Source organism: Caloenas nicobarica, chromosome 29 (genome assembly GCF_036013445.1).
Source record: "Caloenas nicobarica isolate bCalNic1 chromosome 29, bCalNic1.hap1, whole genome shotgun sequence".
In the NCBI taxonomy this organism is placed as follows: domain Eukaryota; kingdom Metazoa; phylum Chordata; class Aves; order Columbiformes; family Columbidae; genus Caloenas; species Caloenas nicobarica.
In genome coordinates this window covers 145,809-157,062 of record NC_088273.1, presented here as the reverse complement: position 1 = coordinate 157,062, position 11,254 = coordinate 145,809, and the positions used below count along the sequence as shown (strand labels likewise).

The following is an 11,254-nucleotide window of genomic DNA, read 5'->3' as shown; positions in this document are numbered from 1 at the left end:
TGGCTTTGGGGGAGCTGTGTTTATTGAAACAGAAGATGGGGGGCGGGGACAGGGACAGGGAGTCTCAGCGCCCCAGAAATGGGGGGCTGGGACCCCCAGGAAAGGGGCTCAGCCCTCCTCACCCCCAGAGCTCGGGGTCTCCAAACTTTGCGGGGTGGCTGGGGGGGCGGGTCCCCAAAACCACCCTGTACCAAATCCTGCCCCCTACCCCGAGGCCGGGGGTGCAGGGGTGTGGCCCGGGGCCTGGTCCGCTGGGCGTGGTTGGCCCGGGGGGTGGGGCCTGGTCTTTCACTCCTCCTTCTTGTCCCTGGGGCCGTCGTGTGCTGCCTGCGAGGTGGTTTAGGGGAGTCAGACTCCCCCGTGCCTGCAGCTAGGCTGCCTGGGGGTGGGGGCTGTTTTGGGGCAGATCTGGGGGTGTCTGGGGGTCACCTCCTGTACTTACAGGTGTGAGTGCTGTTGGGGTTGGGGGAGTGTTTTAGGGGAGGTCTGGGGAGGTTTTGGGGGTCAGACCGTGCTGTACCTGCAGGTGTGCTGTCTGGGGTATTTTAGGGGGCTCCTGGGGTGGTTTTGGGGCTCTGGGGATGTGTTTGGGGCTGCTTTTGGGCTCACCTGCAGGCGCGTTGGCTGAGGATATGTTGGGGGTGGTTTTGGGGTGTTTTCGGGGCTGTCTGGGTGCGTTCTGTGCTCACCTGCAGGCGCGCATGCTGCTCCAGCAGCCGGTCGTACTCGCGCGTCAGCCCCTCTGCCTGGCGCCGCATTGCTTGTACCTCGTTCTCAGCCTTCTCCAGAGCTGCAGGGGGACGGGGCGGGGGGGTCAGGGACACCCCAAAACCCCCCCAACCCCCCGCCGCCTCCCCCAACCCCCCCCATACTGCGCTTGCTGGCTGCCAGCTCCTCCTTCAGCTTCTCCACCTTCGCCTTCAGTGACTCGTTCTCCTCGGGGGACGGCGTCGCATTGTCACCCCCCCCATCCTGCAGCTGCTGCAGGGGGACATGGGGGGGACACGTCAGCGTCCCCAGCTGCCCCCGAGACCCCCGGCACCGTGTCGCCCCCCGTGGTACCTTCCTGAGCGCGTCGTTGTCCTCCATATAGCGCTTCGCGGCGCGGCTGGCGCCCTCGGCCTGCTTGCGAAAGGCCTCGCTGGCGGCACCCAGCACGGCCTGCTGTGAGATCAGCGTCACCAGCCGGCGCAGGAGGCTGTGGGATGAGGGGGTCAGCGGGATGGGGGGTGCCCCCAGAGCCCCCCTGGACCCCCCCCGGCTCACAAGGACAGCAGCAGCGAGAACCCGGCCACATAGAGGTTGCGCTGGGCACGGAACAGCTTCATGTGGAAATGCTCGATGGCGCCGGGGCTCTGCAGGGCCGAGCGCTCTGGGGAGCTGTAGCGGTGTGTCTCGCGGAATGCATCTGGGGGGGGACATGGTTAAACTGGACCTGTACCGGTGCATCTTGTGGAATGCGTGTTGGGGGGACACAGTTAAACTGGGAGAGACATGGTAAAACCAGGGGTTAAACTAGCCCCATACCCATTGCAGAATGTGTCTGGGGGTGGGGATCAAACTGGGTGACACGATCAAAACGGGGGATGACATGGTTAAACTGGGGTGGACACAGTTAAAATGGGGATTAAACCCGGGGGCGGGACATGGTTAAACTGGGGGTGAAACCGGGGGTAAAGCGGGGCTTAACCCGACCCCCCCACCCACCGAGCAGCAGCAGCACCAGGACGGCGATGAGCACGATGAACGCGGTGTTCCCGTAGGACACGGCCAGGCCCACCAGCCGCGAGCGGAAGATCCGCTGCCATCTGCGGGGGAACGGAGGTTGGGGACACCGGGGACCCCCGGACCCCCCCGGACCCCCCCACCGCCCCCGCCCCGACCTGGCCGCCGACACGAAGGGCACGCAGAGCAGCAGCACCAGGAAAACCTCCGCGTACAGGAACGTGGCGACCGCCGTCCACTGCAGGCTCATGGCGGCCTGGGGGGGGGACACGGGACGCTGGGGGCCGCGGGGACGCCCCCGTGTCTCTCCCACGTCTGCTCGGTCACTATTTGCCCCCCGCCTCAGGCCCCCGAGCGGCCGCGCCCGTTCTCACTTCCTGGCAGCGGCGGCCCCGAACGGAGCGCCGACCGGAAGCAGGCCGCGCCTGGGGCGGAAGCCCCGCCCACGCGCGAGTGGAGCATGCCGGGAGCTGTAGTTCCGTGCCCGCCCCGTGAGGGAAATGGCGGCACCTGCGCTTTTCTGCCGCGACTGCATCTGCAATGGCGCTGCGTACGGATTTAAACTTAGTTTTTCTAGGATGTAGATAGAAAATTAAATACAATAACTATATTATTATTAAAATTGTGTATTGAAATTTCCTATAACAAAATTAAGATGCTATTGCGTTACAATAAACTTCTAGCAAGAACACAGATACTGCCTGACGTCTACCAGGAGTACGTTCCGGGTAGGACTGAACGACAAAGCGGAATTAGATTCCATAAGAATCTCTTCTAAAATGTAACCCAGGACTCCAAAGGTCTCCCCAGGACCCCCCTCATCATCTCCCCCGACAGAGCCCGACAGAGCCCGACAGAGCCCGACAGAGCCCGACAGAGCCCAACACAGCCCGAGAGAGCCCAATAGAGCCCAACACAGCCCGACAGAGCCCGACAGAGCCCAACAGAGCCCGACAGAGCCCAACAGAGCCCGACAGAGCCCGACAGAGCCCAATAGAGCCCAACACAGCCCGACAGAGCCCGACAGAGCCCGACAGAGCCCGACAGAGCCCGACAGAGCCTGACAGAGCCTGACAGAGCCCGACAGAGCCCGACAGAGCCCAGTAGAGCCCGACAGAGCCCGACAGAGCCCGACAGAGCCTGACAGAGCCCAACAGAGCCCGACAGAGCCCGACAGAGCCCGACAGAGCCCGACAGGGCCCGACAGGGCCCGACAGGGCCCGACAGAGCCCGACAGAGCCCGACAGAGCCTGACAGGGCCCAACAGAGCCCGACAGAGCCCAACAGAGCCTGACAGAGCCCAACAGAGCCCGACAGAGCCCAATAGATCCCGACAGAGCCCGACAGAGCCCGACAGAGCCCAGTAGAGCCCGACAGAGCCCGACAGAGCCCGACAGAGCCCGACATTGCGCGACAGAGCCCGACAGAGCCCAATAGAGCCCAATAGAGCCCAGTAGAGCCCGACAGAGCCCGACAGAGCCTGACAGAGCCCAACAGAGCCTGACAGAGCCCGACAGAGCCCGACAGAGCCTGACAGAGCCCAACAGAGCCTGACAGAGCCTGACAGAGCCCAATAGAGCCCGACAGAGCCCGACAGAGCCCGACAGAGCCTGACAGAGCCCAATAGAGCCCGACAGAGCCCGACAGAGCCCGACAGAGCCCAACAGAGCCCGACAGAGGCCAATAGAGCCCGACAGAGCCTGACAGAGCCCGACAGAGCCCGACAGAGCCCAACAGAGCCCGACAGAGCCCGACAGAGCCCGACAGAGCCCGACAGAGCCCAATAGAGCCCGACAGAGCCCGACAGAGCCCAACAGAGCCCGACAGAGCCCGACAGAGCCCGACAGAGCCCGACAGAGACTGACAGAGCCCAACAGAGCCTGACAGAGCCCGACAGAGCCCAACATTGCGCGACAGAGCCCGACAGAGCCCAATAGAGCCCAGTAGAGCCCAGTAGAGCCCGACAGAGCCCGACAGAGCCCGACAGAGCCTGACAGAGCCCGACAGAGCCCAACAGAGCCCAACAGAGCCCGACAGAGCCCAACAGAGCCCAATAGAGCCCAACAGAGCCCAATAGAGCCTGACAGATCCTGACAGAGCCCGACAGAGCCCAATAGAGCCCAACAGAGCTCGACAGAGCCCGACAGAGCCCGACAGAGCCCGACAGAGCCCAACAGAGCCCGACAGAGCCTGACAGAGCCCGACAGAGCCTGACAGAGCCCGACAGAGCCCGACAGAGCCCGACAGAGCCCAATAGAGCCCAACACAGCCCGACAGAGCCCAACACAGCCCAACAGAGCCCGACAGAGCCCAACAGAGCCCGACAGAGCCCAACAGAGCCCGACAGAGCCCAACAGAGCCCGACAGAGCCCGACAGAGCCCAATAGAGCCCAACACAGCCCGACAGAGCCCGACAGAGCCCGACAGAGCCCGACAGAGCCCAACAGAGCCCGACAGAGCCTGACAGAGCCCGACAGAGCCCGACAGAGCCCAGTAGAGCCCGACAGAGCCCAACAGAGCCCGACAGAGCCCGACAGAGCCCGACAGAGCCCAACAGAGCCCGACAGAGCCCAATAGAGCCCAACAGAGCCCAATAGAGCCTGACAGATCCTGACAGAGCCCGACAGAGCCCAATAGAGCCCAACAGAGCTCGACAGAGCCCGACAGAGCCCGACAGAGCCCGACAGAGCCCAACAGAGCCCGACAGAGCCTGACAGAGCCCGACAGAGCCTGACAGAGCCCGACAGAGCCCGACAGAGCCCGACAGAGCCCAATAGAGCCCAACACAGCCCGACAGAGCCCAACACAGCCCAACAGAGCCCGACAGAGCCCAACAGAGCCCGACAGAGCCCAACAGAGCCCGACAGAGCCCAACAGAGCCCGACAGAGCCCGACAGAGCCCAATAGAGCCCAACACAGCCCGACAGAGCCCGACAGAGCCCGACAGAGCCCGACAGAGCCCGACAGAGCCCGACAGAGCCCAACAGAGCCCAATAGAGCCCAACAGAGCCCAATAGAGCCTGACAGATCCTGACAGAGCCCGACAGAGCCCAATAGAGCCCAACAGAGCTCGACAGAGCCCGACAGAGCCCGACAGAGCCCGACAGAGCCCAACAGAGCCCGACAGAGCCCGACAGAGCCCGACAGAGCCTGACAGAGCCCGACAGAGCCCGACAGAGCCCGACAGAGCCCAATAGAGCCCAACACAGCCCGACAGAGCCCAACACAGCCCAACAGAGCCCGACAGAGCCCAACAGAGCCCGACAGAGCCCAACAGAGCCCGACAGAGCCCAACAGAGCCCGACAGAGCCCGACAGAGCCCAATAGAGCCCAACACAGCCCGACAGAGCCCGACAGAGCCCGACAGAGCCCGACAGAGCCCAACAGAGCCTGACAGAGCCCAACAGGGCCCGACAGAGCCCGACAGAGCCCAACAGAGCCCGACAGAGCCCAACAGAGCCCGACAGAGCCCGACAGAGCCCGACAGGGCCCGACAGAGCCCGACAGGGCCCGACAGAGCCCGACAGAGCCCGACAGAGCCCAACAGAGCCCGACAGAGCCCGACAGGGCCCGACAGAGCCCAGTAGAGCCCGACAGAGCCCGACAGAGCCCGACAGAGCCCGACAGAGCCCAGTAGAGCCCGACAGAGCCCAGTAGAGCCCGACAGAGCCCGACAGAGCCCGACAGAGCCCAGGAGAGCCCGACAGAGCCCGACAGAGCCCGACAGAGCCCAACAGAGCCCGACAGAGCCCAGTAGAGCCCGACAGAGCCCGACAGAGCCCAACAGAGCCCGACAGAGCCCGACAGAGCCCGACAGAGCCCGACAGGGCCCGACAGAGCCCAGTAGAGCCCGACAGAGCCCGACAGAGCCCGACAGAGCCCAGTAGAGCCCGACAGAGCCTGAGAGAGCCCAACAGAGCCTGACAGAGCCCGACAGAGCCTGACAGAGCCCAACAGAGCCCGACAGAGCCCAGTAGAGCCCGACAGAGCCCGACAGAGCCCGACAGAGCCCGACATTGCGCGACAGAGCCCGACAGAGCCCAATAGAGCCCAATAGAGCCCAGTAGAGCCCGACAGAGCCCAACAGAGCCCGACAGAGCCCAGTAGAGCCCGACAGAGCCCGACAGAGCCCGACAGAGCCCAACAGAGCCCAGTAGAGCCCGACAGAGCCCGACAGAGCCCGACAGAGCCCAATAGAGCCCGACAGAGCCCGACAGAGCCCGACAGAGCCCAATAGAGCCCGACAGAGCCCGACAGAGCCCAATAGAGCCCGACAGAGCCCGACAGAGCCCGACAGAGCCCGACAGAGCCCGACAGATCCTGACAGAGCCCGACAGAGCCCGACAGAGCCCGACAGAGCCTGACAGAGCCCAACAGAGCCTGACAGAGCCCAACAGAGCCCGACAGAGCCCGACAGAGCCTGACAGAGCCCGACAGAGCCCGACAGAGCCCAACAGAGCCTGACAGAGCCCGACAGAGCCCGACAGAGCCCGACAGAGCCTGACAGAGCCCAACAGAGCCTGACAGAGCCCGACAGAGCCTGACAGAGCCCAACAGAGCCTGACAGAGCCCAACAGAGCCTGACAGAGCCCGACAGAGCCCAACAGAGCCCAATAGAGCCTGACAGAGCCCGACAGAGCCCAATAGAGCCCAATAGAGCCCGACAGAGCCCGACAGAGCCCGACAGAGCCCGACAGAGCCCAACAGAGCCCAATAGAGCCCAACAGAGCCCGACAGAGCCTGACAGAGCCTGACAGAGCCCAACAGAGCCCGACAGAGCCCAATAGAGCCCAATAGAGCCCGACAGAGCCCGACAGAGCCCGACAGAGCCCAACAGAGCCCGACAGAGCCCGACAGAGCCCAACAGAGCCTGACAGAGCCCGACAGGGCCTGACAGAGCCTGACAGAGCCCAATAGAGCCTGACAGAGCCCGACAGGGCCTGACAGAGCCTGACAGAGCCCAATAGAGCCTGACAGAGCCCAACAGAGCCTGACAGAGCCCAACAGAGCCCAACAGAGCCCAACAGAGCCTGACAGAGCCCAACAGAGCCCGACAGAGCCTGACAGAGCCCGACAGAGCCCGACAGAGCCCGACAGAGCCCAACAGAGCCCGACAGAGCCTGACAGAGCCCGACAGAGCCCGACAGAGCCCAACAGAGCCCGATAAAGCTGCAATGAAAGCGGAGCGTTGTGTTTTGGTCTGTGCTGCTGTATATCACGCTGCTGGTATAATCTCCCCTCCCGGGTCTGGTACTCAGGGTACCCAGCAGGGGTTAGGATGAACGTCTTGTGTCTGTACACGCAGCTCTAGCGTTTCTGAAGGAAGCAGTGGCTTCCATACGGCAGTGGCGCCCCGACCCCCTGTCCCCCCGGGTGCCAGCTGTGCTGTCCCTGACGTGGCACGTGCGGTGCCATGGGGGGGTGGGGGCCCCCTCCCTGCCCCCGCTGCCCCTGTCGCTTCCGGACCCCCCAGGGCCTCGAGTTCCACATGCTCAAGAGCCACCGTGAGCCCCCCCGAGACCTCCCCCATGGCACCTCGGGGACCCCTGGCCCCCCCGGCACCCTGTGCTTGGTGACCCCCAACCCCCCCCCCCTTTGCCCTTGGGTCCCCTCCTCTCCTATTTATTTCCCGTTGCCCTCCCCGGGGTGTGTGGGACTGGGGGAGCCATGGGGCCCCCGGTTTTGTCTTGGGGGGGTCACCCCTTGGGCCTCCCATTGTATTAAAGTGATGGATTTTACGGCTGTTGCTGCTCTACGGGAGGGGCCGGGGGGCGGGGCCGGGGGCGGGGCCGGGGGGACCCCCCTGCATGGGAGCCAAGGACACAGTGGGGACCCCCTGGGGACCCTGAGGGGACCCCCAGAGATCCTCCCCCAGGACACCGAGGGGACCCCCCTGGGAATCACGAAGGCGCCTGGATCCCAGTGGGGGTGTCACCTGCAGAGCCCCCCTGTGGGGGTCTATGGCGGGTCCGTGGATTCCCTGATGGAGAGCGTGGGAACAGAGATCAGCCTGGAAGATATTAAGGGCTACCCGCGAGAAAGATGGAGGAAAGGAGTATCCGGAGATATCCAGGTGTACCCGTGAGAGAGCAGGGAGTAGAAGGGTAACATTGATGATAGCAAAATTAGCCAATGAGATGTTATTGCTGTAACTCGTAACCAATAGTGAAGAGACACAACGAATTGGTAAAACTGTATAAAAATGCACTTGTGGCAATAAATGGCATCTACTGCTTTCATCCTGGAAGAACTTGGTCTATGTCGTTTGTCCGTCTCAACCACAACACCCCCCAAGTGCCGTGGGGACCCCTCGGCCCCTTCCCCGGTACCCAGGAGCTGCCGTGACCCCCCGCAAGGAGCCCCCAATGCCCCCGGGCTGGTGTCAGACCATCACCTGCCCCCCCTTTTTGTGCACCCCCAAATGGGAGTAAGTGGGTTCTCCCTCCCGCCTCCTGAGGGTTGACCCGGTCCCCGGGGCTGGGGGGGCTCTAGGACCCAGGGGGGAACCCGGACCGAGCCCCTGCTCAGAAACCACGCCCCCATCTTGGAGACCACGCCCCCAGTTAAGAGACCACGCCCCCATCTTGGAGGCCACGCCCCCGGGCCCGACAGGGCCTGGTAGAGCCCGACAGATCCCGACAGAGCCCGACAAGGGCCGACAGAGCCTGACAAGGGCCGACAGAGCCTGACAGGGCCACACAAAACTTGAAAGAGCACGACAGAGCTCGACAGGGCTTGACAAACCCCGACAGACCCCAACAGAACCTTACAGAACTCAACATATCCCAACAGCGCCCGACCAAGCCCGACAGAGCCCAGCAAAGTCCGATAGAGCTTGACAGAGTCTGTCAAAGCCCGACAAAATCTGACAGAGCCCGGGAACGTCCAACAGAGCCTGACAGAGCCCGTCAAAGCCCGATAAAGACCAACAGAGGTCGGCAGGGCCCGGCAGAGCCCGGCAGGGCCTGACAGAGTCTGACAGAGGCCTGTAGGGGGGCCCTGGGGAGGAATGGGGAGCTCTGGGGAACCAAGACACGTCTTGGGGAGCCCTGAGGAACCAAGACACGTCTTGGGGAGCTCTGAGGAACCAAGACACGTTTTGGGGAGCCCTGGGGAGGAATGTGGAGCCCTGAGGAACCAAGACACGTCTTGGGGAGCCCTGGGGAGGAATGTGGAGCCCTGAGGAACCAAGACACGTCTTGGGGAGCCCTGAGGAACCAAGACACGTTTTGGGGAGCCTGGGGAGGAATGGGGAGCCCGGGGAACCAAGACACGTCTTGGGGAGCCCTGGGGAACCAAGACGAGCCCTGGGGAGAACTTGGCAGCCTTGGGGAATCGATGCGAACCCTGGGGAGGACGGTGGATCTCAGGGGAGCCCCAGGGAGACGAGGCGATAGCTGGGGAGGGTCCGGAGAGCCCTGGAAGATGAGGGGGGTCCTGGGGAGACCTTTGGAGTCCTGGGGAGGCAAAGAAAGCCCTGGGTTACTTTTTAGAAGAGATTCTCGTAGAATCTATTTATTACCATATTAATTATTGACCCTGCCCCTTCCCCAGGTGGTTTGGTCAGGGTGGTGGGCGGGGCCTGGGCTGATTGACCCCGCCCCTTCCCCAGGGGATTGTGGGAGGGGGGTGGGCGGGGCCCGGGGTATTTGAGCCCCAGCCCCAGGGCAGGAGCTCATTCTGCTCCAGGGCTGCTTTGGTGCTGGTTCTCTGCTGCTCCTTCAGCAGTGGGCAGCTTTTGAGCTGTTTAGTCAGCATGGACAGACCTGTTTGGAGAAGTGGAGGTGTCTGCTAGAGGTAAGAGCTTCAGGAGCAGCAAAGGTTCAACAGCAGCTGTAGCAGAAAGTGTGTTTGTAACTATGTGTAATTTACTAAATCAATTTCAGGTGCTTCACGTTTTCCCAGAACCCCTGACTGCAATGAAAATGGAGCATTGTTTCTTTGGTTTTTACTGCTGTATACCAAGCTGCTGGTATAATCTTTTCTCCTAGGACTGATGCTCAGGTGATCTAGCAGGGGTTAGAGTGAGCGTCTTGTATCTGTAGATGGAGTTCTAGCACTTCTGCAGGAAGCAGCGGGGCCATAAGGCAGAGTGTCTTTCTGGCTCTGGGGTGGCTCATCGCCTCCCTGATCACCCACAGAACACGGTGTTGTCCCCAGAACCCTTGCAGTGGGCGGTGGCCCCTGGTGGATGGATCATTCAAATGTCCTTCCCAGAACTCAGCCAAGGTGCGCAGTGGCTATTAGACTAGTACTGGTAAATATTACCCTGGTGCTCAATAGTGTGTGTCTGTTTTCTTTTCTTATTGCAGGGGATGAAGGGGAAACTGGCAACTGCAGGAAGATCCCCATGAGCCCATGTGGTGTTTTCCTCCCCGGATGGATTCAGTCCCTTGGCCCTCTGAAAGCTAAGTGGAGGCACGGGGGCTGGGAAGGGGCTGGGAACTGCAGGGGCGGGGGGCTAAAGGTCTCAGAGGGGAAAGGGCCGTCCAGGACCAGTTCCCTTTGGGTGGGTAAAGGGCGCAGGGAACCTTACAGTGCGATGCCAGCTTGGGCAGGGCAGCTCCAGCCTGTGTCTGCGTTGTTGTGCACTTCGGGAAGCCTGCCTTGTGCCGTTCAGACGATCCTGGGGTCTCGTCGTGCCCGAGGGGCATGACAGACATCTCAGGCGCCATCCCGGGGTCTGGAATGCGGGTGCCGATTAGCCTATCGCCAATTGGGTGCCAGTTTTCTTGTATCAGCAGCCGAAAGCGTGGATGGTTCTTGCGCCTTGGACATTTCTGGTCAGTTGTTTTATGGTGGTGTTCAGGGCTGCGTGGGCAGCTCTCCTCTCTACCCATCCAGTCTAAGGGACTGGCACTTCAGGATGCTGGGAAGAAGTTCTTAGGTCTTGCGGGAGCATTTTGCCAGTGCCGCCATCTCGGTTGGTTGGTTGGTTTGTGCCAGTGCCGCCGTCTTGTAAGGGGCCGTGACGTTCGGCTCCTTTTTGTTTTGGGGTTGCAGTAGAGGCTTCTCGCCTCTCTTCTGCCTCCCCACAGGTTCTTTTGATTGATGCAGTCTCTGGTCTTGGAGTCATTCTCATTGTCGAGCGTTTTTGGTGCTGTTGCAGTCGTGCTGTTTGTAGCGTTCTGTGGAGTGTCAGTCTTCGCATGTGTGCGTTTGGCTCGGAGCTGCTCTGCCTGGAGACGTAGAGTCATGGGTGGGTGGACTGAGCCCTAGGAGTCCATGGTTAATCTCTTAATATATGTAATAGTGTGGGCAAAGGTTGTTCAGTCATCTAGGACGGAGCAGCTGTGGGCAGGGGCAGTGGGCAGTCCCTTCACCAGTAATTTAGGGGCTCGATTAGAGCTTCTGGTGTTCTTTGTGAATAGAAAGCAGACCTGTGGAATGGTCAAGCTGTTGATCAGCATCTGGGTGACCTGTTGAATACCTTGATTTCAGATGCAGAGGGAAAACTTGGCCTAAAAGGGCGACGGAAGAGGCAAGCCGAGCGCCGTGGGCCGGTGCGAGGTCTCAGAGGGAAGGTGTG

General features: G+C 62.0%; 1 protein-coding gene across 1 annotated transcript; it reads right to left on the bottom strand.

Annotated features, from left to right (window-relative positions):
- Positions 1–2,159, bottom strand: BCAP31 (B cell receptor associated protein 31). The gene is made up of 8 exons (XM_065653342.1): positions 2,100–2,159; positions 1,884–1,981; positions 1,708–1,808; positions 1,267–1,408; positions 1,063–1,198; positions 873–981; positions 690–790; positions 1–327 (listed from the first exon to the last, which is right to left on the bottom strand). The coding sequence occupies exons 2-8, from the start codon at positions 1,973–1,975 to the stop codon at positions 289–291; spliced, it is 720 nt and encodes a 239-aa protein (XP_065509414.1). The 5' UTR covers positions 1,976–1,981; positions 2,100–2,159; the 3' UTR covers positions 1–288.
- Between the last annotated feature and the right edge of the window lie 9,095 nt (positions 2,160–11,254).

Excerpts from the sequence above, each read along its gene's own strand:
- BCAP31 (XM_065653342.1), bottom strand. The coding sequence starts at position 1,975 with ATGAGCCTGCAGTGGACGGCGGTCGCCACGTTCCTGTACGCGGAGGTT. Across the intron at positions 1,199-1,266 it reads TTCTCGCTGCTGCTGTCCTT|CCTCCTGCGCCGGCTGGTGA; the intron begins GTGAGCCGGGGG and ends CTCATCCCACAG. Across the intron at positions 328-689 it reads AGCAGCATGCGCGCCTGCAG|GCAGCACACGACGGCCCCAG; the intron begins GTGAGCACAGAA and ends ACCACCTCGCAG.